This window comes from Miniopterus natalensis, chromosome 13 (assembly GCF_054644295.1).
Source record: "Miniopterus natalensis isolate mMinNat1 chromosome 13, mMinNat1.hap1, whole genome shotgun sequence".
NCBI classification, from domain to species: Eukaryota; Metazoa; Chordata; class Mammalia; order Chiroptera; family Miniopteridae; genus Miniopterus; species Miniopterus natalensis.
The window spans coordinates 33,864,877-33,892,195 of NC_142093.1; the positions used below are offsets into that span (position 1 = coordinate 33,864,877).

A 27,319-nucleotide genomic window follows, 5' to 3' on the forward strand; every position below is an offset into this window, starting at 1 on the left:
TAAAAAATTAATTTCCTCTATGTAAATTTTGTACAAATACATGGTAAGGTGGCATTTGAAGTTCAAATAGCTTAATTGAGTTTGAAGGGGGAAAGGTCATTTAATTGGTCTATTGAAATGTTAACAGAAACAGATATGCCGTCGAACAGACTTTAATGGCGGCAGTGTTGCTCTAATATCTGTGTTCACTTGCAAAATTGTTAATTAGGGCACTTTGGTAGTTGATTTGTTTTTGTATTGCTGTGCTTAGTCCAATCGGGTAATCAGTTTTATAGAAGAAATTTACAGGACTAGCTAGAACCCTAAAATGCATGCTTATTTTGTATTCCCAAGAGAATACTACATACAGTAAAACCCAAGTACATTTTGAGTAGTTAAAGACCTCTGCTTCTGTTCTGAGTAGTAGAATGTCATCATCATTTTTCCATTTTACTTGCTTGGTAAAGTTAAAAAGTCCTAAATGAACATCTGAATGTCAGAGTCCATGTGAAACTTTCCTTAGTTGAATATTTGCAGAAACTAATGTCATTATTTTTAAGGGAAAACTAAGGAAGGAAAATGGAAGGAGTGAGGTGTGGGTGGTGTTGCTAATTCCATCCTCTTTACGTTAAGGTATAAGTGTTGCATCGTTCTTGGTGATGTGTTTTGCTGGGTATCAATGCTGATTTCATTAACTAGGACCAACAGCTAGAAAGAGTATTCCAAAGAATTTTAAGATTTCCTTATTAAGTGTTATATGAATCATTTTTTGTAAGTTAAGACTTTATGAAATTCTATTACTGAATGTTGATCTTATGCAATATATGCATACGTAGTACAATTTGTACTATTTTATTAGCTTTTTAAAAGTTATGTTTTTATTGGCCTTAGCCGGTGTAGCCCAGTTAGTTGAGCTTTATCGCATGCGCCGGGAGGTCATGGGTTCTATTCCCAGTCAGGGCACATGCCTAGGTTGTGGGCTCGATCTCCAGTGGGGGCATGCAGGAGGCAGCCGATCACTGTTTCTCTCTCCCCCCTCCCTTCCTCGCTCTCTAAAATCAATAAAAACATAGCGGGGCGGGGGGGGGGAGAGAAAGAGAGAGAGAGAATGTGAAAGAGAGAGACACAAACATCAATCCCTGCACACCTCCTACTGGGGACGGAGCCTGAAACCCAGGCCTGTGCCCCGACCAGGAATTAGGCCAGTGATCTTTTGGTACCAACTGAGCCACACTGGCCAGACTATTTTATTCACTTTTAAAAAGAGTTTGAAGAGTAAGGAAGGCTCTAAGAATCAAATTTTGAACAAATTCCAATTATTAACTTCCAATATTATAACAGCTTGTTTTGTATAATTAGTGCCTCATTATTATAAATGTTTGGAAATATGACGTCTTAGAGATCATCTAGTGTAGAACTTTTATTTTACTGATGAAAACACTGAGGCCAGAACTGTTGTTTTCTGACTCCCATTCCAGCATGTTTTCCTTCTCCTAAGCCATACTTTTTGATATACAGTTAACTTTAAAAAAAAAAAAATGAATAAATGTTTCAAGAAAAACAATGTAGATTTTTTTAATGTATTTTTAAAATTATATTGGATTATTTGCTATAGTGTATACACAGCTAAATGAAGCCCTAATTTGAATCCCCTAGATAAACTAAAAATTTATATTCTACTTGATTTAACTCACATAGAGTAAACCTTTTGTAGTTCAGACACTGAAAATTAGAGAATGTAAAATATTAGATATAATAAAGATATATATTTTAAAAGATTCTTATAGAACAAAGTGACACATTTTAATATACTAAATTTGCACTGGTTTTGTGATAATGGAATACATTTATTAGGTTCCATTGGTTTCAGGTTTTTAAAATAAATGGCTATATATTCTTAAAATATTGTTGGAAATAATTACATTAGTATTGTACCATGAACATTACAGGTTTATTATAATGTGTTTTAAAATCCTTAATAAGAATATTCTCTTATATCGTGATTCTTTTCACTTATTTTTCATGCTATATATGTGCATAGTCCCTATTTAGCTTAGAAGGGTAATAAAAATTCTAGAACATTTCATTGTACCAGTATGCAAATGTATTTACATAGGAATAAGTCTAGGTTTCCTTAAAGAGGGCAACAGAATTGAAAACTGAGGCCAACAAATAAATGAAAGTTTCTCTAAATCCATTAGATAATAGAGGCAGTGTTAAGGCTAACCATAGTGTTGAACTAAACAGAGGGATTATTCCTGGGTTTTGCATCAGTTGTTTTCTGCCGGGTGGCCTCACTTGTCAAAAAAAAAAAAAAGTTTAACAGGCAAACATTCACATAGGCACACTGAGAAAAGAAGTATGCTTAATTCCATCAAAGCTTTAAAAAAATCAATCATTAATTTATTCTACAATTGTTGATCATTTGTGAAAAGCATCTGGCCTTTAAGTCATAGGATCCCAAACACAAGTACAATGTGAACACTTGTGAAGAAGCTTCAAATTAGGTATCATGTAAAAAAAGCACAGGAGGTGTGTGTAGCTGTATCTCACTGTACAGCTGCATTTGCTTACTTATAATGCTTTAACTTCGCTTTGTTTTGGGGATTTTGAAGTTGTTATAAATGCAAATGTAATGTGCTTTAAATTTTAGAAAACTGTTAATTGGCAGCTTTAAAAAGTCCTGCTTTTTTACATGTCTTTTCATGGTTATTTAGCAGAGTGATACTTCAGCAGTCTTGGTATTGCAAGACAGAAATGGTTTCTAATGAAGTTTAAATTCAAGATAGTAAATATATTTTTTAAATAATTTCAGGAGAGACATACCCTATTTTCCATATGGCTAAGTAATTGTTAAGATGTTTGTTTTAAAGCTGGACTTAGACACTCCTGACTGCTCTTTAATTTGATATAGCTAGTCCAAATGATATTTTTCAAGAAACTTTGGTGGGAGAATGCAGTGAAGTAGATAAATGATTTTGCAGCTATTACTCGTATTGCAAAGTATAGAACTAATTCAGTCATTATTACTATAGTAACAGCATTTTTAAAATAGCTTTAAAGTCAGCAGTAGAACAGCTCAGTGTTGAGATACATTTAAATATTAAGTATTAAGTTAGTCAAGTTTAGTGTTCTAACAATATATAAATAGGCTCACACTGTAACCACAGATTTATACATAGCAGTTTTTTCTGTTTATTTTTTTAAGAATGTACCTTTAAATTGTAGAAGGCCTAAGAAAAGCCTTAAGGGGTGAAAAGTAGAACTTAAAATAGAAATACAGGAAAGTTGCATCATTTTAGTTATATGCTCTAATGTAATATGAATAATTAATATGTAAAAACTATACCCCCCCATGACAACATACTACTTAGTGGTTTGTTACTGTACAGAGGAAATAAATGCGATATAATCAAATACTACTATGTCAGAGACTTATATAGAAATGATCTATTCTCTTACTGTTAAAATTTTACCAGATTACACACAGACTATTTTATTCACCACTGCTCGTTAGCTTTTCCTGGGCTTTAACAATTACAAATTAAGAAAAACCATAAATACTACTCATAAGTAAGGTTTGATTCTAAGCAGAATAATGATTAATAATAAAAAAGTATTTTTTTCACAGTAGGAAAAAATGCTAATATTTATACATTTATTCCACTTAGTGCCATAAATATATTATTACAACAAGATGACCATGTTTTTAAAATGTATACTGAAAATCTGAAAACTGATATGCCGTATGTAGAATTCATGTGTAAACTTGTTTAGCCCTCATTTCAAAGGTACTGATATCCTAAGTAGTTAGGATACTAGAGATGAGAGGAAAATCACTTAAAACTGCTTGTGAAATAAAATGTTTGAAATGGCTCTTTGAGAATGTGCAGATTGTGGCTTGCATGGGGACTCCTTCCAGCACTCTGGGAAAATGAGCTGTTGACATTCTTTTGGGTCATCATCCGAGATAGGAGGGCAACCACAAGGATTTAGCAGATAAATTCATCCCCAAAGACCTTTATCCATTTCATTGCAACTTGGAAACATTCATGTTGAATAGTAGCATTAATGTAGCCCATTTAGCTCTTCAAAGTGAGCCTTATGTTTAAAGAAAAAGAAAGAAAGAAAAGAAAAAGATGACGATGAAGAAAATCAAATGACCAGGGTAATAACTTACTTAAGTCTTCTAAGAGGTGTTCTTTATTTACATAATTCTAAAGCACAAACCATTTTTTTTTCTTGATACTATTTTAAAAAATAGAATTGAGGTCTATTAGTGAGCAGTGAGCTTTTGAATTTTAACTAACTGAATCAGTCCTGCATGTTGCTTTTTAGTCATTTATGACAAAGAGCAGAAAATAGTGTTTTAATGTTGTGTTCTGAAATGAATGGCAACATTTTTTAAAAATCGAAAATTATATCATGTAGGTTCTGTTTCTGCTTCTTTTTGGACTTTATGATTCAGGCAAAAGAGAAAAGCAAAGCTTTGATAAATGCCTTGAGAGTGTGCACTAAGATTCACCCACATGTCCTTTCTTATAAATGGTGAAAAAAAATTTTTTGACTCAAACTGGAATGATACTATGTAGGGCTGAATGTGCAGGAAAGCTTCCCACAATGCACTGTGCAAACCTAGGGCTAACAAATACCCTGCTGCTTTGAACCCCCCCCCCCCCCGAAAGACAAAAGCACAATGAAATAGAAAGCTTACCACCGGTAGCTTTCAAAACGACAAACTAGGCAAACTATACATCTCCACCACTCCAATTTTGTCAGAATGCTAATGAGCTTGCTCTGATCTTTACTCGGCTTCCCGTGTTTTCTACATCTTCAAGGACCACATGGCGCTAGCAAAATAAAGACAACTAAATGAGAATTTCGAATGCTTTTTGTGTTAGGACCTGGTGCTTTTCAGTGGACGCACTCGTTGAATATTCTCAACTTAAAAGAGTACAACAGGGGGTTGGGTATGAACTTTTTAACAGGAGGAAATTTGTACAGAAGTAAATTAGTGAGATGAGGAAAATATGAGAAAAATTTCTGATTAATTTCCACTCCATAATATCAATGACACCTTCAGCCCCACTCATACTCTTCTAACAAGAGATGCTGATAAAAGATGAATGATTCTGTGTTGTTCACAGTGAATGTTTAGTGGTTTTTTAATAGCAGCATTCTACATAAAAGGCACCAGGAAGTACTCTGCATTAGCAGTTGAGATCACTAGTTAATAGGATGATGTCTTTTAGCTTTTGTCACAAGATTATTAGAAAGGATGGGTTTCTGTTCTCATCGTTGCATAGTTTTGAGTGCCTGTTGAGTACAAGTGCTAAAATACAGGTTTCTCAGTATTGTTTCACATGTAAAGCAAAAAGCCTTTTAATGCAACACCTTTTTCCCTTTTTACCAGGTGATTTTGTTATTGATCTCTAATCTGCCCCTTTAGCTGTATTAAATGCTTGAAGTGTTCTGCTTTTCACTGTAGCCTTGATGCTAGTTAGCTATTTGTGTTTATAAATTCATTAACATTAAAACAGGATCTATATAGAACATTTGATTCTGTGATTTAGATAATGGCAGATGATGTAGTTTTTATGGTTTAAGGTATAGATAACAACAAAAAGTTAAGATTGCCTGAGTAGATACTATAAAAATGTGTTCTTTGATTTTAAAAAATATACCTACTTTTTGTGAGATTTAAATGACATATCTGTAAGGAACATTTTCACTAGCTCTATCTCTCTTCTCTAGCATTCACTGTACAATTACAAGGAGATTAGGAGTAGTCAACTCCGTCTCACCGTACCCATATCTAGAAAGGGAAAACGAAAACCAAAACTGGGGATATTTTTATATATAAAGACATCTGAACTTAGAGTTAAACTGATTCTGTACATAAATAACCAGGAAAAGAAGTTTGATACAGTCACACTTTCAGGTTTTATGTGGAGAAAAAAATGGGCAATGTTTTTCACATGTAACATATATTTCTGATATTCCTATATTTTTAAAGTTTTATTTGATCCTGGAAATTACATTTTTGTATGTTGAACTTTGTTCACATTGCTTAAGATATTTCTTCACTTTATTCATATTTCTAGTGTAATGAAGGGCGGAAATCCCATCTGTAATAGTATAGACTTAGCCTATTGTTCCCACTAAAGTGATTACTACTGGGCATTGAATTCATAGGCCATTGAATCTATGTCATAATAAAGAAATCAGTTTTTTTAAAAAGTGCGTTTGAAAATTTTCTACAAAGTGAGTGTTTAACACAATTTCCAGAGGCAAAGGACTCATATATATTCTAAGAGTTGATAAAATGCATCCCTCTCTGGAAGTAAAATGCTAACATACTTTTTCGAAGTGTGGTATCGTTAAGTGTAGGTTGCATGTCTGTGTGTTTAGCAATGTCAAGATTTTAGTTACTTTGTGTCATCTAACACCAAGAATGCAAAATAATATAAAATCATTTTCTGATTGCAAGGAGTGATACTACTTCATGCAATTGCAGTCTAATTCAATATTCAGAAAAATAAAAAGCATAAAAGAAGATGTCAAAGAATTGATTTTGTCCCATCCATGATTAGCAGAATCATAGCCAGGTGGAAGAAATAGTGAGCCAAGGCCTAGTTTTCCAAGGTCTCCACGTGAACCTTCTCTCTGGTGCTCCTGTCCATTAGGGCCAAAGCCCATCTGTCTGTCTTCCTTTGCTGTTGGCATAATTATAGGAAAAGGCTTTCCTTCAATACTTAATCCTCAGTATACCTTTAACTGAAAACACGGGCGCAGTGCTTTTAGTGGTGAGTTGGAACTCTGGCCTGGAGGATGATAGCAAGAATCCCATTCTAGTCTTTGCTATATTAATTCTTGCTTACCAGTTCAGCTTCTTAGCTGTGAGCCTCAGTTTCCACTTCAGTAGAATGAGGACACTATGGCTTTAAAAATAAAAATTGGGGCAAATAACCTAACTGCAGTTCCCATAAAGGATGAATTCATTTAATCTTCTATATCTTGTGTTTTTCATTCATTCAGCAAATATTTTTTGAGCCTTGTCATGCCTAAGGCACTATACACTGAGAGTAGAAGCTTAGTCCTGGTTAGTGAATAGAATTAGTTGAAATTTAGTCACACTGAGTCAAGATTGATATGATGTGGCAGCTAAGAGAATTGGGAAAATTAAATTAGATACCTTATATCAAGCATTTGCGCAGTCCTGGTACGTATACTGAGTTCAGTAAATGTCAACTATTATTATTTATATGATCTCTTTCATACTTAAATTTGTCAAGGTCTCTTTTGAAATTAAAAAAATACCAAAAAATGAAAAACATGAAGATGTTGTAAATGTTACCTATCACCATCAAGCATTAAATAAAATATTTATAATAAATACTATTTTTTCACATTTATACATTTTATTTATTATTATATATTACAAATATAGTGGAATAGGCCTTTGATTACTTAAAACAATCAATAATGAATAGAAATACAATGTAAAGAAAATAGTAAAGTTTGTTTTAAAAGGAAAGTTTACATCTTAAAGTGCTTGAAGTGCTTTTGCTCTTTACTTTTTTACACCTTTGATTTTTAAAATTAGTAATGTTCCTAAATTCTTTTATTTCTATAGTTTTTTCCTTCTGTAACAAGGAAAATTAAAACTAAAAAATTAAAACTGTCATCCTTCCCATTCTTTCCTCTCAAAATTTGTTCTACTAATTTAAACATCTTTAATAACTGTTTCTATCTACATTTTATTCTCTGTATTATTTAAAGAAGCAAAGTATATATGTTATATCTAGAAGCAGTAGAAATCAACTGTTACTGAATCGTTCTAGTTCATGCAATAGAAACATTTGTTTCTTCTCTCCTTGGCACTCACTGTATGTCCCTGCTTTTTACTATCTACAGTCTTTAAGTAGATGGGTAACATTTTCATCCGCTGACTCATGCTTGTTCATTTATCCAGAAGAACAAATGTATATAATTTCTAACAGTGATATTTAGAAAGTATTTTCCACTCCCAGAAATTTTGAATCAGAAATATAAAATACAATTTTTGAACTTAAAGAATTATCACATCACCAGAATTTTCAGTTTGGAGCATGTCTATTGCCTAAAGTGAGGTACATCCTTATTCTAGACTGTAATAAAATTTTAACACTTAAAAGAGTAGAAATTCCAGGAAAATGTGTTTTTCTCAGTAACTATCTATGAAACAAAATTTAGGCATTTGAACTGATTTGGCAGTAACATGTTTTTCTTCTGAATGTGAAATTAAATTTGTGTAATGTCATGCCAATGCTAAAATAACATCTTATACATGGAATATCACCCTTTCTTTAAAAAAAAAAATCTTAGTGATTTACTTGTGAAAGGGCTGAGACAGTGGTTCTCAAACTTTTGTCTGCATAAAAAGCACCTGAGGAGTTTGTTTAAAATAAAGATTCCCAGGCCCTGCCTAAAAGATTCTGATTCAGTAAATCTGGGGTGGGGCCCATATCCTAGATTCTAATATATGTGATCCACAGACCACATTTTGAGAAACAAGGGGCTATGATGTTCTAAACTCACAGTGTTACAAGTTCTGAGGAAGTAGAGCATAGACTGAAAAATCAAGACCCTAGCCAGAATCTGGGTGGCCTAACTTTTTAAAAGGCTGATAACACTTATTTCAGAAGGTTATTGATAGTCTAAAATATATTGATACCAATATAGATAAAACTTATATGAGGTCTTAGCATAGAGTCTGGCAGAGGTTTAGCACTCAATATAAAAAAGTAGTTGCTGCCATCAGTCATAGTAATAATTTCATTATTTACTATTCTTTGTCTTTAAAATTTTCTTTAGCTGCTAAGTAATATGCAAATCTCCCATTCTTTCATAACTCTTTCCTACACACACACACTCACCCCTCATGCTCTCTCTCTCTCTTGCTCTCTCGCTCTCTCTCCTCCAAGACTAAAGAACTGTTTTGGCATAAGACTGGAAAGTTATTGGTTTCTTTTTTCTTTTTTTAACCCTTGGCTTATATATAAAAAGTAACTGATAACTATATGAACATTTTTATAAGTAAATAACTGGGAGAAAGTCTTAGGAATTTGGCTAGTCCCTCTATGTAAGTTTCATTGAATTGATAACACTGAGTTTTTGTGAGACACATGCAGAAATAAGCAACTTAGGCATTGTATTTTGAGAAATTTATTTTAGGACATCCATGTAGGAACCAACTTTACAAATGCATTTTCTCCTTGGTTTCATCCTGACACTATTCTAAGAATCTTAACCAAGATTTCATAATTTTTGTTTAACAAAGAATGACATCAGAGATGGCTAAGCATGTGTGAATTGCCTCCTCAGTCCAGAGTTAAAATCATGGGAGCGTATGGAGTGATGCAAGTTCTGCTCCAACACCTTTCTTCCAGTTTCCCAAAATGGAAACAGTTTTCTTAAGAAGTACAGTTGTTAATGTACTGAGACAACTGGGTGCATACTGACACTTACTAGCTCCTCAATCTTTGAGATAGAACTGTCCAATTGAATAGCCATGAGCCTTCTTTTTATTGTTTATAGGTTTACAAAGTTCTGCTTTCAAACCGTTGTTCATTCCATTGTAAAGATAGTACCAGTTTTTCTTTTAGTGGATTGTAAATTATGTCTTTCTTTTAGCTACTAGTTATGCTTTTAACATTTTTCATAGACCTCCCAGTGCATTGCATAAGAAAACTAAACATATATAGTCATTGCATCAATTCCCTGGCCACACAAATCATTTTTAAGCTGGAATATGAAAGGCATTCATCTACTTGGAGGAGCTATTTCCTCAGGAAAAGTTTACAATAGAAGTTGAGAGAAAACTGTTAGCTGATATTTATTTTTTAAATTAAATTAGATATTTTTAATGCTTAATATTACTGATTAATTTTTAATGTTCATTGGTGAGTTTTTATGTAAAAGTTTTTGGTTTTTTATTGGGAGATTCAGATGAATGTTGTAGAGAGAGGAAGATTAATAAAAATTCTGTGATTATTTTTACAGCTGAAAAGATGACATTTGGTACAAATATGTATACATACACAGTTACTTTCCTGGGGGAGTATAGTGGACTTTACCATCAAAGAAAAGTATATGGCTCTGGCTGGGTACCTCAGGGTTGGAGCATCGTCCCATACACCAAAAGGTTGCAGGTTTGATTTCCAGGATATTTCACTCTCTCTCTCTTTCTCGCTCTTCCTCTCTCTCTAAAATCAATAAAAACATATCCTCAGGTAAAGATAAAAAAAATAAAAAGTAAATCAATAAAAATTATATGAATTAGTTTTCTCCTCTGTTTTTATGCTGGTGACATTGAGTGGGAGATGATATGTAAATTCACAGTACACAGAGCTATGAACATCTAACTTGTGACTCCTCCTTTTACTGACTGGTTGTATACTTTACCCACCCTAAAGCCACCCCACCCCACTCCCCCAATGCCAGTTCACTCTGAATTAATAGCACCACTTGGTGGCCAAAGGGAGGAATTGTGTAGAGCACCAACATTTCTTCCCTACCAGAAAGCATGTTTTCTCCCACTAGACACTTCTGAACTGGAATTTGACAGACCTGGCCATAGTTATATCTGTTGTGCTTTTGAAAGTTCTAGCTCAGTAAGGAAAGTTAAAAATATGTCAAGAAGATACTTAGGCTGATACAATTTTTTTAAATTTAAAATAGAAATTGTTTTGTTTTTCAGGTATAAAATAACTTCCCACAGAAGGAAGTTATTAAATAGTCATAATATTTTAATTTCTCATCGGAATAAAATGAGGGACCCAAAATTTTAAAGTTTTAATACAGTTTGTTTTGACTTGAGTTCTTGTTTTGAATCTCAGTAAAGGGTTAAATAAAATTATACTGAATATTGAAACATTGTTAGTGTAGACTAGGGAACTATTTTGCTAAATTCTGAACTTCATAATATAAAGAAGAATATTGTGAAGACTAAACAGATTTGGAGTTGACCGTCACTTTGGGTGGGAATGTAGGTTAAGTGTTCTAGAGATGATTGCTGTGACTCTTTTTAAGTGAGCTGTAGCTTTAGAGAGGGGGAGAGGACATACAACACAACAAAAGGACATATATAGCTAACTGCTGGCCCATAAAATTTATGCCAGAATATGAAAGGGAGTCTTGGGGTAGTGTGATATTCTTCATTCCAAGGAGTATCTAAAAACTTATATCATAATAAAAGAGGGAATTGAACTTATCCTAGGGATTAAATTGAGGAGAAAATCTGAAAATAACTGTCTTTGGGAATTCTAGAGATTCTGCAAGTTACACGTTAGAATTTTTTCTCTGAATTTCTGACTGAAGGAACTGCTTTTAGCAAGAGAGCCTTTGGAATAGACTTAACACATATAACCTTGGGAAGAGGGACATCACATAGAGGGTTTGCATTTGAGGAGCTCCTTTAAGAAAGAAAAATGGGTAATGGGCAGTTGATGGCTTCCATACTTGAAGGTAATGAAAAAGTTGAAATAACGGTAGGATGCATTTTGGTTGATTGGTCCAGTAAAACAGATATGTAGAGACATTAGAAATGTCGTGCTCAACTGAACTAGTATCTTAAGACTTGCACCTGGTTGCCCAATATGTTTACTTCTATGGGTAGACCTTTTTGGTGCTTTCAGAGGTGGTCAGAAAAACTCTTAAGACTCTGCCAGAAGGAATCAGTGTGCCTTGCTCCATCAATAACCCTAGGAATCAGACAATTGTGGGGGAATCCTAATGCTTGAATAAAGAATGTGGTTCTGTACCATGGGGGGGGGTGATTGTACAGTAAATGTATGTAGGGGTGTTGGGGCAAGGAGAGAGAGAGGGAAGGAAGAGAGGGAGAGAATATAACAATAACAACTATTATATTATATAGCATTTATTGTAGGCCAGGCATTATTCTAAATGCTTTATATATATATTAACTCAATTTTTTCAAAAACCTTATGAAGTAGAGCTATTACCTCCATTTTACAAATGAGGTAACTGAGGCATAGGGAGATTAAGTAATTTACCCAAGTTCCCATAGGTCTTAAAGAGCAACACTGGAACTCAAATGTACCCCAATAATCCAGTGCTAGGCAGAGCATTCTCATTTGGCCATTTTCATTGAAGGATTCCTTAAATGCTCAACTGGAGTCATAGTAGCTTATAGTTGCCCAACAAGTGAGCTCGACTCTTCCTGGAATCCCCTGTTTCTAGATGCCATCATGTACCAAACTATAATTCAAGGGCCTTATGGACACATCTGCACAGGAAGAAAGGCGGAGTCCCCTTGACATCCCTTGACCGCTCTGAGGTCATTGTCAAGTCCCAGTGGTGTACATGGGAAGAGTAAACCAAACCCTTTTCTACTAATGGGTGAACTAAGTGAACAGAATGGTTTTTTTGTTTGTTTATCAGAGGTTTGAAGGTTTGTTTTTTGTTTTTCACTTTTTCTGTTTTGCTTATCAGAGCCACTCTGAAAGCTTTGTCAAGGTTGGCCTGAGTTCTTAATAAAGGCCTGTTCTGGTAAGACTAGTTACCTATGAGTGTCCAGTAGGGTGGCTAAGAGTGGTAGTTCACAAGACAGATTGCCGAGATTAACTAATCATGGACTAGCTCTATTGCTTTAGGTAGGTTCTATAACCTCATTCAATATTTGATGCTGTTATCATCATCATCATGTCATTATTATTGCCAGCCTGTGAGAAAGGTATTGGTTGTTAGTGATCAAATAGGAGAGATATATGACATAGAGAGGCGCTGTTGTTCCCAAGGCTTCAGTAAACAGCACTGTGGACATAAGTCCAACATGAGCGTCTCTTGTGTATCCTGAGGAACAGAATGACTCCACCGAGACAGATGGTTGAGGAGCACTGGATGAGGCAGTATAGTGCTGAAACTCACTCTAGTCACCTGGCCTAGTCTTGAAAAACAGCATTCATTGCATTTGATTCAAAGTGTTCTATAGTTCAAGCCCTGTACAGGGTAGAGGGCTGCTGGAGATGGGTCTGCAGTATCCTGCTTTCATTAGGCTTCTGTGTTTTGAGAATGAATGTGGCCACAGGCTAGAAGGGGATAGGCATAATTCCCTTCAGCTTTCCCTCACCAAATAGAAATATTTAAGAAGGTACATAAGGATATATCTCAGTGTTACCCGGTTGTTTGAACCCAAGCATGACCAAAGAAGGTACAGAGTAGAAGAGGAAGTTACTGTGCACGTAGTGCATTGGGTTTTAGGGCTTGAACTCATCCCTTATTGGAAACTGGAAGCTCTGTGGACACCCAGGGTATGGTTTTTTAAGAACATTTAAGGACTTTACACAACACTAGAGGAGGCTTCCTAAAGGTAACTGACTGACTGCATAATACATCTTTGCAGAAACTATTAGAAAGAAATATATTTGGAGCATATCTACCTGGTTTGTCCTTCTACATTTAAGAAATTATATGTATTTAATTTTCCACACACTCAACAGAATCTATTCTCATTCTCACCTGGCATTTAGTAAGTCAGCTGTTTTAGCTGCATTGCCAGTTTCATAAGCTGATTTTAAAGATGCTCTGTTTTAGTATCAATTTTTTTCTGTAAAAATTATGAAAACTTACTTTCTCAGTGAAGCTTTTTGCTTTATAAATATTTGTTTTTTCTTATTGAGGACTTTCTTAAAATTACATCAATTTATACTTTAAATTGTCATTTTTTAAATTTTGTTATTCATTTTTAAAGAAGAGAAAGGGGTAAAGAGATAGAAACACCCATGAGAGAGAAACATTGATCGGCTGCCTCCTGCAAGCTCCCTCCTGGGGACTGAATCCACAACCCAGGCATGTGCCCTGGCAGGAATCAAACCACTGACCTCTTGGTTCATGGGTCGACACTCAGCCACGGAGCCGTGCTGGCCAAGCTGTCATTTTTTTTTTACTACTTTATTTTGATAACTAGTAAACTTTTAGATCTGTTCTATTAGCCCATAATTTTTAATCTTAAAATTTATTTTTTCATTTTTTTTATATTAAGCAGTATTCCATGATCTACTTTGTTCTTCAGTCTCCAGAACTCACTGCAGATAACTAGACTGTCATTACCTGGAACATAGCCACACTGTTGTGTCAGCATGGCTGTGGATGTCTTTCACATGCACCAGTGATGCTGATGACCCATTAGGGTATTCACTTTGTTTTTCCAGCTACAGGGATGAGTTTGTACTGATTCACCCACATTTTTCACCTATCCTGCTTATGACCAGTGACTTACTATAGACTTTGTTTCGACTAACAAAGATTTAAAATACAACCTGTGTCCATAGAGTTTAGAAACTTACCCTCACTCCAGCAACTCCTAATTGTGTCTGTCTCCACACTAGACTATGAGCCCTTTTGAAGAAGGGACCACATCTTTGTATCTCCTGTTCCTAGCTTAATATGTCATCATCACCCTGTTCATTATCATCATCATAGCTACTAGCATTTTTAGTTTTCAGTATTCTGCATTTACATTTTTCATTTAATAATTCCTCTAATAACCATAGGAGGTAAGTAATAAGGTTATTCTTATAAAGATGGAGAAACACATTTAGAGAGGTTAATTAGTCTAAGATCCAGGAGCTTAGTCCCTTTTTTTAAAAACCAACCTGGAAAAAATCCATTGTGGATACAGATTCAGTGTTCATCTTATTTGCATCATGTTTGAAACAACTGATCTACCCAGTCACAGAAACTACAGATGATAGATAAATCAGACCTACCAGAATTTATAGTGTTATCCATAGTAGTTTCTCAGAATTAATGTCAGTAAACATTCAAAAAGGTAGTCCTTAACTTATAAGAGGTCTTTATTCTAACATTCATTTATGAGTCAGGTGCTTTTACATAAAATACTTAAATTATAGATTGGGTCCTCATCCACCCTATACAGAGCAATGTGCCAAATGACAAAAAACAAAACAAAACCCCATTCTTTCTATAAGAAGATTCCCCACCAAAAATTTTAGCCTACTTGAATATATAAAAGTTTAGAAGGATCTCTTGTAATATAATATATAATTTAGGTGCATGTACATACATATTAAAATCTCATATCTTAAAATACATTAATCTAGAAATATTGTTTCTCTCCACTCCTACCTTTCAAGAAATCATTTTATTCAGCTCTTTGTGGTCATCTTTAACATTAATGTCTCTGTCACTTCTAGAGCCACTCTTTAAGTCATTTCCATGACATGACTGTGAGAAGGCTCTAGGACAGAGAGGCATCTACCAAGTGCAGTCCAAACAGAAAGGGCTTCAAGAGAGCGGAGAAGTGGCTGGGGAAGTTCTCCACCTGTAAGCATAGCTCACAATTCACATTTTCTCCGTATTGGAGGCCTTAGTGATTTTCCAAGTAGATCACAGTCTATTTGGTTGAATGATGCCTATAAAAGTGACTTACTGATTTATTCCATATTACAAAATATTTTAAATGTACCTTTAAAAAGACAATTTCAGCCTGACCGGGCATGGCTCAGCGATTGAGCATCAACCTAGGATCCAGGAGATTGTGATTCGATTCCCAATCAGGGCACATGTCTGAGTTGTGGGCTCCATCCCCAGTCAGGGGTGTGCAGGAGGCAGCCAATCAATGACTCTCTCATCATTGATGTTTCTTTCTCTCTTTCTCCCCCTCTCCCTTCCTCTCTCTGAAATCAATATATTTTTTTAAAAAAAACACAGTTTCAGAGTTCTGTTCTGAGTGTTTTCTACCTTGAGCCAGCCGAATGCGTATTTATAGAGAGTCAAGATAGTCATGTGTTACCTGAAATGGAGGTCATATTAATACCTTTAAAGGCTTTTAGCACTGAAAAGTTATGGGTCAGCCCTATCCCATATGTAATTTTTTTAAAAATACTAAACTGTAAATATAATGAACTTCATTAGTTATAATTTTCCCATGATGACAACTTCCATCCGTTTAAATTTATTTTTATTCTTTTTGCTATTTTAAGCTTGTGCTTTGTCTTTTGAGAAATCTAGCACTGACCTTTTTCATAAAAAGGCTGCTCAGACTCTGTTAAGGAGTTTCTGGTACAAGAAGACTGCTGTTAATTTCCAACCTCGAGAAAAGGCTTTTTGTTACATATAAGTTTGTGGGGGGAGAACTTTGGTGAAGTTTTCTATACCTCCTCCTATAAGAAATACATGCATAAAAGTCTGTCAAAAGTCATCTGTAGAGAGATGTTGCCCCGAATCTCCATATTCTGAAGGTGTGTTTATTTTGAGAGTGTGTCTTAGTTTTTCTTTTGCTTCAACAAAAGGAGTTTCCCCAAAGTTTATATTCTTAATATTCTAACAAATATATCATGCTGAACAAATACTTTTAAGACAATTGCTACTGAAAGCATCAGTAAGGATTATGAGCTGCTTTTGTGTTGATTGCTGTTTAAGGATATTCTTGGAGTAGAAACATTTATTAGCTGTTTGCTTGTATAGTAAAATTTGTTTTTATAATAATACTCTATTTCCTAAGTTTAAAATATTTTCTCAAACTGGGACACTAGAGTTCTGCAATAATGTTGGCTTTGGAGTTTATGTGTCCATGACCCTACAAACTACAGTAAATTCATCTTTCTCATATATTAAATAAATCTTCCAGATTTCACTTCCTTTGTTATTAAAATATGTTTTTCCAGTATCAGTTAGTTAGTTGGACAGCTTCATGTGTCTCTCTATTGTAATATATAATATCTTCCAAAAATCATCATATTCATGTAGTCATAACACAGGACAATTTATAATGGCAACTTTTTTATTTTTGTGTTTAGTTTGGCTTTGCTGTGTTTGCTGTGTTCTCTCTTTTAAGGGCCATATCTGATCACTAGTCAGCCATCTCCATCCACTGTGGGGCTATGGCAAGATTTCAGCATTCTTTAATGTTTTCGTGGTGGGAAAATCTTGAATTTGTTTATGTATACTGCAGCCTACGTCTCTGTGTTTTCATTCTTTCCCACTGGATTTATCTTCTATTCAGCTAAAATTGTATTATTCCTTATTTTGCATTTATTTAAGAATTCACTGTCTAAAAGTATATCTTTCTAAATAGATAACTTTATGATGAAAGATTAATTAGGGAAGTTAATTAGTAGACAGTTTTAAATGATGTTTCAAAATTTCAGGTTTTTGACATCACTTTTCTTTTATTCATTTAAAATTTACATTGAAAACACATTTAAATTTATTCATTTAAAAATTTACATTGAAAACACTGCTTCTGAAAAAAATTAATGAAAACTACATACAAATTCCTGGATGAATTCTTGAGTGAAATTAAATTGGAACTTTAAGTCTTTTTTTTGGGGGGGGGGAGATGGAATATAAAAGTGGTTACTATAGTCAACTAACATGTATTAAATAATACATAGTGCTCTGTATTACGCTGTTTTCTATTAAGCGATTTTTGTTAAATGTGTGATAGGAAGAAGGGTTTGAAGTCATATTTACAGTTATTTTTCCTGCCATTATCATTATTCTTAATTATTTAACAATTTTTACAAATTATATTCTAGCTACAATAATTGATTAAAAGGAAAAACACATTAATTTAAGACATTGTGATGTCAGAAAAGACGTTGCCTTTCTTGAGGCAAAATAAAAAACAGAAGTCTTTAAGGAAACAAAGTAGAAAAAATATTACCAGAGATTGTATTAGTCAGTACTTTTAAATGTTATGGTGATGTTTTTATTGGCTGCATATTTATAATAAACAGGCTATGTTTTAAAATAAGTATAACAACTCAGCCATGCTTTCACATTTTAGTAACTGTATACTAAACTGTAGTATTTTGACTTTTTTTTAAATTTCAAAATGGTCCTTAATACTACATGTCTTAAATTTTTCAGTTCATGAAATTTATAAAATTAAAATTTAAAAAGCATCAGTGTCTGACTCTAAGGTGACAAAACATAGCTATAAGTACAAATAAAAAATTTCAAAAGAGAAGTAGTTAGCCAGGTAAGGTTAAACAAGAAAAAAATGATTTATGCCCATTTTATAAAATAATGACAGTCTTCATTTTAAGCTACAATGTAAAGTGCTTTATTCTGAGATTATGTATTGTGGCAGAAGCTAAAACTGCCTTTTTTTATAACAGTGCCAGAATACAGCCTCTTTTTCTTTTTGCACTAACAAGACTGCTTTACCACCACAGCCCACTCTAAGTAATTAAATCAGTCCTTTGTACTTACCGTATTCTCCTCTAGTGACGGTACTAGATCTGATTATATGCTTCATGCATATTCAAAGTACCACACTGACAGCTCTTTAATGAGCTCTTACTTAATCAGTATGAACAATGTTCATCTTGTTCTTTTTTCCCTCATGCATTAGAGCTAGGAATAGTTGGGAAAAATGAAACATCCAGCATTCATTTGAAAAATATATTGTACTTTGAAAAGTGTCTAAGCTGAGGAAGTTGCATTCTGCCCTTTAAAAGTCTGATGGACAAATTGGATTACTAGTATTGGATTAAATAACAAATGGGTAGAGGAGAAATGAGAAAAGCTCACTGTGATCACAGGCTTTAATATTTTTTGTTACTTATAAAGCTAAAGGGGTCTTTAACCAGTTATTAAAGTCAGGATTAATTTGTAATGGTTCAACTTACTGGCTTTTAAAAGCTTTTTAAATTTAAAATTTTTTAAATCCCTAAAAACAATAGTGTAATGATGTATTAGAAGAAAATTTAATTTTTGTATTACTGCGCTAAGTATAGATTTCCATCATTGTGTACTATCTCAGATAAGGAGTTTGTGGTACATGATTGATTTAACCTTAAATATGTTTTTTCAGTTAATTTATATAATATATGTAAGCAATGTGTGTAATGTGTCTTTAAATATTATTGTTAGGCTTATTTCCTTTTGAAACATAAAACTCTTGTATTATTAGTTATTTCCTAACAATTAAGGGAGAGGGATTTTTATTCTTACCTAGAAACATAAGCATGAGTTAAACTGAAAATAACATAGTATCACATCAATATTGTTATTGTCAAGGAAGCAGTCTTCCATTGAAAAAAATGATGCTAATTTAAGAGTGGACTAGTTGCTTCTAGTATTCCCTGAAAGCCTCAATTATAGGTTAACTTAAACTCAAAATAAACTTTTAATAATCTGTATTTTTAGAAGCTTACTTAGATTATAAACAAAAGAATTAAGTGTATAATCAGAAAATAAAATATCATAAAAACTGCACCTATTAATATTGCACACATGTGTGATTTCAGTCATCACAAAGGCCTTCACCAGGGTACAATTGGCCTTTTTCCAAATGGCAAGCTTTTTCTCAGCTTTTTCTTTTTACTCTTTCTTCTTTTGTTACTACCCAGGGATTTGTTCCTATCGCAGCCTATATCACATGACTAGTGTCAAGACATCACATGGTCTAAAGTGAATACAAAACCCACTATCCTAAAAGAGAGATTAAAAATACTGTAAAACACTAAAGACTTTTGTTCATACTCTAAAAGGATCGATCCTGTCTGCTCAACACCATAAAGTTTTAACAGCATCTAATGACACGTATCCTCACTATTCGCCTTAATGATGAACAACAGATATCTATTTTGCAGGGATGCTCTGAAGTATATGTTTAATCTTTTGCACACAGAGCAACTCTTTATACTCTGTTTTTATTCTAAATTTTTCTTCAAATTTCTATTAATGTGGAAATAGTTAATTGAATGGTACATTCATAATTATATAAGTATTTATAAGAATGAAGTAGGTCTTCAAACAGCATGACAAAAGCACATCACTGGGTAATATACAAGGGTGAGCAAAAGTAGGTTGATAATAATAAGTAATACAATAATTAATAATAATACAAGAATAAACCTGTTTCACGTACTTACAACTATAAACCTACTTTTGCCTGCCCCTGTATACTATGATCTCACTTATGGTAAAAACAAAACAAAACACCTGTATGTATCTGTAGATGAGGTATATACATGTGTGATAGACGTAGCTGTCTCTGGTCTGGAAGGAGATGTGCTAAACCTGTAATAGTACTTCTGGGGAAGGGAGGTGGAGTAGGGAGTTGGGGTGGGGTTGGTGAAAGAGGACTTGACTTTTTATTCAATTATACCTCTATACTGTTTAAATTTTTTAAATGTGTTTGAAAGTTAAAAGAAAATATCTTGCTTACAGAGAAAATAAAAACTTAGGGAATTAGCTGGGATATTGAGTCTTAGCTGGAGTATTTAATTTTTTATTAGATATTTAAATTAACTCTGCATCTGTACAGAAGTTGGACTGAAATATTAAATGGCCGAGCAAAACAATAGACTAATAATAGGTAAAATCCAGAAAAAAATGAAAGTCAAAAAAGAATTGTAAATTTAAATAGGTACAATTAATTTGAAAGGAGAGGAAGGAAGAAGGTGGGGAATTATTATTTTTTAGTATGATTGTGGACTGCTTCTACATGAATAATACCAAATATGTACTGTATATCATAATCCTTGATACAGTGGCCTTTGGGGGGCTGTGGTGTAGATAATGGAATGGATATTAGGAAAAGTGAATTTTAAATGTGCAATTAGTAAATTTATATTCTAAAATTTTAGATCATCTCTCTGTTCAAATGTTTTCCAATTTACTGACATTATTATGTTCATTATAATGTGTTTTTTTACAGGTAGCTATAGGCACTTTTTGTAACCTGGTCATTTACAATGTATTTAAAATAATTTGCAAGTGTTTACCCTATTAGGGATGATGACTTCCAGAATGGTATATGCATGTATGTCTTTAGTTTACTTTGGGGGAGAAAAATAAGAAAAAAAGCAAGTTGTTACAAGTGGAAACTTTCACAAAATCTCTGGACTTCTCTGATCTTCCTGCTAGTCTTGTAATTCTCGTAATGATTTTTTAATTTTTTTTCTTTATCATGACCATATGTCTGTCAGCGCCATGAGTTCCTCCTTGAAATATAATAACAAATCAGCCTCTGGGGAGGATTTAAAAGTTGGAACACTTTTTTTTTTTTAACACTAACACTGTACTTAGTGTTAGTATGATCTGTAGTTATGTTCAGGGGGCTGTATATTTATACATGCTGAATAATACCAGCTTTAAAAGATTATGAAATTTTAAATATCAGTTTCTTTTTTCAGGCCTTGGACTTTAATCTTATGTTGTTATAAACTGTTTAATTTGTACTATCGGGGTAGCTAAAATGTTTCATGTTAAAAAAAAACGCACACTGTGCTAGACTTCGCTTGCAAATGTCATATAACAAGAAATAACTCTTCCTGAATTATAGGAAGAAACACAGAAGAAGAAGAAGCTATGATGCAGGAATGGTTTATGTTGGTGAATAAGAAAAATGCCTTAATAAGGAGAATGAACCAGCTCTCTCTCCTGTAAGTACTCACAACTGCTTGTTTTTCCTACAACGTTGGTGGGTCTTGGGCTTTTTGTTATTGCTTTCTTTGGAGTTCCATATTTATTAGGCTTAACTTTTTCTTTCCTTAGAGATTACAGTATATTTTACATAAAAATAAAAAATAGTGTATAACCAGTTTTCGTCTGAACAGTAAGATTTTAAAAATAGAGTGATACTGAAAAAAATGTTTATTATACAGAAAGCCAGTGAATATAAACAATTTTTGTGTTTAAGAAGTAAAGCATTGTGCACAAAAAGGATATTTGGTACCTATTAAGGGTTAGAGAGGAAAAGAAATAAAATGGTAATTTATTTAACATCAAATTTTAAGTTAAAAATTAAAGTAACTCTTAATAAGGACAGAAGTACCTTTGTCTTCTACAGATGATGTTACGCTAAATTTTGGGATAAAAGATTAATGAGTTACAGAGAACTGACCTTTTTATGATTGCAAGAATACAGTAAAATGTAGACTAGACCAAATGTAAGCGTTCTTAGTCCTTAGCATTTAGTTTACTATAGAACTTAATGTTTGTTCCTTTTTGCTAACTGCCAGTGTTCTTATGTCACCTAGTGTGGGAAGGAGCAGGCTTATCTATTTTAGTTTAGTGGAAACAACTATTTTTGTCATTTCTGTTATGCCTGAACTTGATAAAAAGGGTTACCAAGAAGCACAACGATTAACCAATCTTGGATTTTTTATTGTGTCCACATTAAATTTGCAGCGGTTGTACTGTCATATTTCTTGTGTTCTTTTCACTTGGAATTCTAGACAAAGGAGTGTTTGTTGTGAACTATGAAAACTCTTTTACAGAATAGCCTTATACCTGGCACTTAATACAAGAAGCACTGAAGAACGAGACTACTTATTCGCAGATTAAAAATACCTCTGTGCAATTCAAAATTGAAGGAGAGAAATAATAGCACTAGTAGATATTCAACCTGAGGAAGGTTTTAGGTTTGTGTATCATTTGTTTGGAGTAGCTTAAAGTTAAAAAGTCAGTTATGAGTCCTAAAATCAATGTAACCTAAAGGTTCTTTTAAGTGTTTAATGATTTAGTAATTAGCATATTGATGAACTTTTGCAACTTGCCTAGGGAAAAAGAACATGATTTAGAACGACGGTATGAGCTGCTGAATCGGGAATTGCGGGCAATGTTAGCCATTGAAGGTAAGAAATGTTACGGTCCAGTGAGGTATGTGAGGTGTCAGTAGTCAAGAGAGATTTAAAGAGTGTAATACACTTCTGGTCTCCCTAGGTGTGGTCTGATTAAGGACCTACAGGATTTGCAAATAAATGCCCTTGAGTCAAAAAGTATTAGTCATATAAAACCTAAGGACCTTAATTCAGATAGATAAATTATGCTTGCTATTAAACACAAAATTGTCTTAACTTTTGTCAGTAAGCTTAAATGTCAATAAAAATGGAAGTCATAAGGAGTTAAATGATTTAATTACATTTTACTATGTGCAATTTAAAGTTGTTTCCACTGGGGAGGTTTGGGAAAGACTTATCATTTTGATTTTTCACATTTAGACTTTAAATTTTACCTTAATATTTAATTGATATCAACACTGAAATATGTCACTTTCTAGTCTACTATAGTTCTTAAGATTCCAACCCTATTAAGTGATTATTCAGGCAAAGATTGGCATAAGAGATAAATGAAATACTTTCACACTTTTCATAAAGCTTTTAAATGAATTATGCAGTAATCCTAAGCATGGTTCATAATATCAGTAAACATCAGTTATCTTGACTATGGCATTTACTATGTATGATTTTAAAAAAATTATTAGATGTTTTAGAATGCTCTTCTCCTTATACTTCTTAGTTGAAAATGTCTCATAGTTAAAGATGTCTGTCTGCTTAAAAGCTAATCCTTTGGGCTCTATAAAATGGACCTTTTGTCTAATCAATGCAAATTGATTTTCCTATTCTGTATTGACCTCTTAACCCATTGACTGTCCATGGTAATTTTCTTCTTTACCTGATAAGGTACCCAATCCATAATAAGTCAATTCTAATTAGTTCAAAAACTAGAAATTTAAGTTTGCAAGGGGAAGACAAGTGAAACCATATATTTTTAAAATATTTTAATACTGTTATTAGATAAAATACATGCTATTTATCTCAATGGTATCTTATACATTTATAGAAGTTTTATTTTTAATTACTTTTATGTTCATAATCTCATTTGGTAAATATGACTGATATTTGTGTATCCTCATTTAGAAATCAGACTTATTTTAAAAGGTTTCAGATACCTAATTTCCTTCAAGTGGCTATCCAAATGTATCAAATTATACCACTGATAATGACTATAAAACTTATCAAAAATACTTAAGAAGTTCTATGAAACTTGCCATTGAAATAAAATGTACAAGTGTACTAAATGGTATTTTTCCTCTGGATATAATTTTTGTAGTCATTGCATAATTTTTAAGAGATTAGCAAGCTAAATAGTGAAAGGTAGTTACTGCAAATATGTTTATATGGTATATATGTATGTGTAATTTAAAATGTATGTATAATATATAACTCATTATATAGTTTATTCTTTATAGATTCTTTATACATTACACTCAATACAGAGTATTTAAAAAAGTTTTTCCCCACTCTTTCATATAGAGTAAATTAAGCATCCCTAAAACACAACTTGATACAATACAGTTGACTTTTAGGGTAGATATTGCTTCTATCCCAAAACCAGCATTATTGTCATATACCATTTTAAAAGGAGGGCCATGATACATACAGAAGATCCCAGTTTCATTAGCAGTCCTGTCCCTGCATACCAGACCTACAATCTTAATTAATCTTACATTTTTATCTGCCTGCTCTGGTACATACAGAAGACCAGTAGAAAACCATATGTTTTTAAGGGAAAAAAAGTAATTTTTTTCTCTTTCAAACTCTGTTTTGTTTTATTTTCAAATAATATCATTGTCCCATATGTGGTTGTGCCTTACATCTCTCAGCCAGCTTCTGTTGCTGGTTGAGGGGAAAAAGAGACTTGAAGAAAGAAGCAGCCTGTTGATTACAGATAAAGACCCTTTCTTAGAGAGAGGCCTGTCGCACCAGCCTGGGCAGTACGAGGGCTGAGCTAACCTGGAGAGGTACTGACCATTGTGATGATCAGTTCTGTGAAGACAGTGTCCTCTGAGCCAGCCCTTAGAATGGACACACATGCATTTAGTTCAACAGCCTTTTGGAGTGTTAAAACACCCCAGAAAAACACATCAACAGGCAGCGTTAGTTGGTTTTGTTTTGCTTTCCTTTGTTTTAAAGTTCATTCCTCTGTTCTTTCCCATGTCTTCTACTTAGTAGCCATAAGATGTTTTTTGTAATAAGTAAATTAAAGCCTTTTCAAATAAATCTGCTGCTGAAACCATTCACCAAGAGAAAAGCACAGAATATTAATAGCCATAGCACATTGAAAGAAATATTAACAGCTTGGTTTGAGAGCAAAATAATAATAACAATATTCAATATAGCCATTCTTCTGAGAATCCATAATCACTCTGGCCTGTTTTTTACCCCTCCCCCCCCCAGGTGTTTTCATAGCAGGAGTTTCACTCTTCTGAGCTAAGTTGTAGGATCCCCTAAGCTAACAAACATCTTTCAGATACTTTTCCTATAGTTTTTTTGTTCCAGATTATTTAATGCCCCCTCAGGAAAGATAAATTCATTTTTGCACACATTTGGGTGGGCTTTTAGAAAGTGGTGTGTTCATTTTCTGCATAAGAAATGGATCTTCTCTAGGATTTTGTACATCTTGATTTATTCTTGGCTTAGAGTTTGAAGTGGGTGCTCTTCTAAAGGGATTTATGCATAGGTTCACTATTTTTGTAGTTATGGTTTATATGATAAGCTTTTTATATTTAAAATCAATATGTAATCCTGTGGAGGAGCTTATCCCCTAAAACCCCATTTGTAAATCTATTTTAGCTTTGTTGCACAGCACAGCCACAGTCTTCCATAGATTGATTAGGTACAGCGGTAGAATCCTATCAAATGGCCTGCTCTGATGATGATGCAGACTCTTTCAGGATTGCTAGTTGACTGGAACTAAAGATAAGACTTGACTGCAATCCCCCAATGTGCTCTTTACAAAACTAGTGTTAATTTTCATCAAAGTGCTAGGCTTATTTATAGTGGCAAGGTGGAAGGTTTACTACAAGAACTGTAGGTCCTTTCTATTAAAGTGTTTATAGGTATTTCTTTTGCCTTTTTTCCAAGGTAATTATCAACTTCAGCAAATAAACTGAATCAGGGAATAAATAATTGGCCCTATATATAAAAAAGAGTTTTTTAAATTAACAAAACAGCTCAGTGCACATGGACATAAACAGAATCTCTTTATTTCAACACTTTGGCTCAAATGCAGCATCAAAACTTAATCCTATTTGTTGCGAGAGGATATGGCTTTTGTAGCAAAAGTACACTGGAATCTTTAAATTAATCAGAACCCACATTGTAGTCTGCCCAAGCCAAAGTCATCTAGCTAGCTGTGACTGGTGTTATAGGTGAATAATCCTTCCTTAAAATGCATAACAGGTAACACATAAACTTACATACAGGTTTTTAAAACATGACATTATGTATAGGTGAAGCTATTTTAAAAGGTCTTCAGTTTTTTTTTTTTAATTTAGACTTGCATATACAAATGTGAATCTTCATCAGTTTTTAAAGTATTAATTTTTACCATCAAAATAGTTAACTTCCCAAACTAGCATTTAAATACATATGTGTGTATAAATTTACTCCCCATGAAAAGCAAATACAAAGTAAAAATAGTTTTGCTAATGTAAAATGTTCTTACTACACATAGATAGCTATTTCCTCTAGAGTTTACTTATATTTTGTAGATAGACATCAATGTAGTAATGACAGGTTAAATAGGAAAAACCCTGTACATTTATGCCAGAACATTTTAAATTCTAGTGTCAGTTAAATTTGACTGTGAAATGATGAAAATTGCCTATATATTCATAACTTTAAAATGTTTTTGTTATAGTTATGGGAAATTGAGCTTGGAAAAAGTTAAGATTTTTAAAATTATTCAATATATCAAGGTGCTAAAAAGCTTTCTCTCTCATGCATATTGTTTTAAAAAAACATATTTTTAAAAATTAAGGAAATCTTTATATTTCTAATTATTAAAGCCTTAAAAGTCACTGGTTAAGTGCAGAGAAGGGATCATTTAATTTTTTAAATTGTCTGTTAAAATTTTTTTATTTAAAAAAATTTTGTACTTTTCAATTTAATTATATTTTTTAAGTGTGTGGTGGAGAAAATTTCCCAGTTGTAAAGCTCTTATCAAAATGTTTTAGAAGTAAGGATTATAAATTAAAGCTTATAATCAGAATGATTTTTTGAGATTGGAATGAAAAATTTAATCTTCATCAAAACTAGTAATCTTAATTATAATACTTAGTTACAAATCTTTTACAAATTTAGCAGGTTTTTCTCTGAGTTAATATTTCTAGAACTACAGTTACCTGAAATTAGACTAGATGACCTTTAAGATCTTCCAACCTGGAGAGGTCTATGAGTATATCTGCTATGTAGGGTGAGGCTGATTAAGAACAAGAACCAGATTAGAAAATTGTCCAGCATTCCTGAGACACAGTTGCATTTTAACCTAAAGAATAAAATTGTGATAGATACGGCTTTTCTTCAGTTTTGCTGTTTCATTATTATTTTAAAATTCTTACATTTAGAAAAAAAAACCCTTTTCATAATAATAGTTTCTTTATTCCTCTCCATGTCATGAGAATGCAGTGTGACCATGTATTTGTGTGATGTTTTGTGTTGAATGTGGGTAATTAATATAGGGTATGTTCCATGTATTTGTATGTATATATTTGAGCTTATAGTGAAAGGAA

General features: G+C 33.2%; 1 protein-coding gene across 1 annotated transcript in view; it reads left to right on the forward strand.

Moving 5' to 3' along the window:
- EHBP1 (EH domain binding protein 1) overlaps positions 1 to 27,319 on the forward strand; it is a 272,093-nt gene that overhangs the window by 241,940 nt on the left and 2,834 nt on the right. Inside the window, exons 22-23 of the mRNA XM_087823592.1 lie at positions 21,305 to 21,404; positions 22,525 to 22,598. Coding sequence (XP_087679718.1) covers positions 21,305 to 21,404; positions 22,525 to 22,598 — 174 coding nt within the window. The remainder of the gene's footprint in view (positions 1 to 21,304; positions 21,405 to 22,524; positions 22,599 to 27,319) is intronic.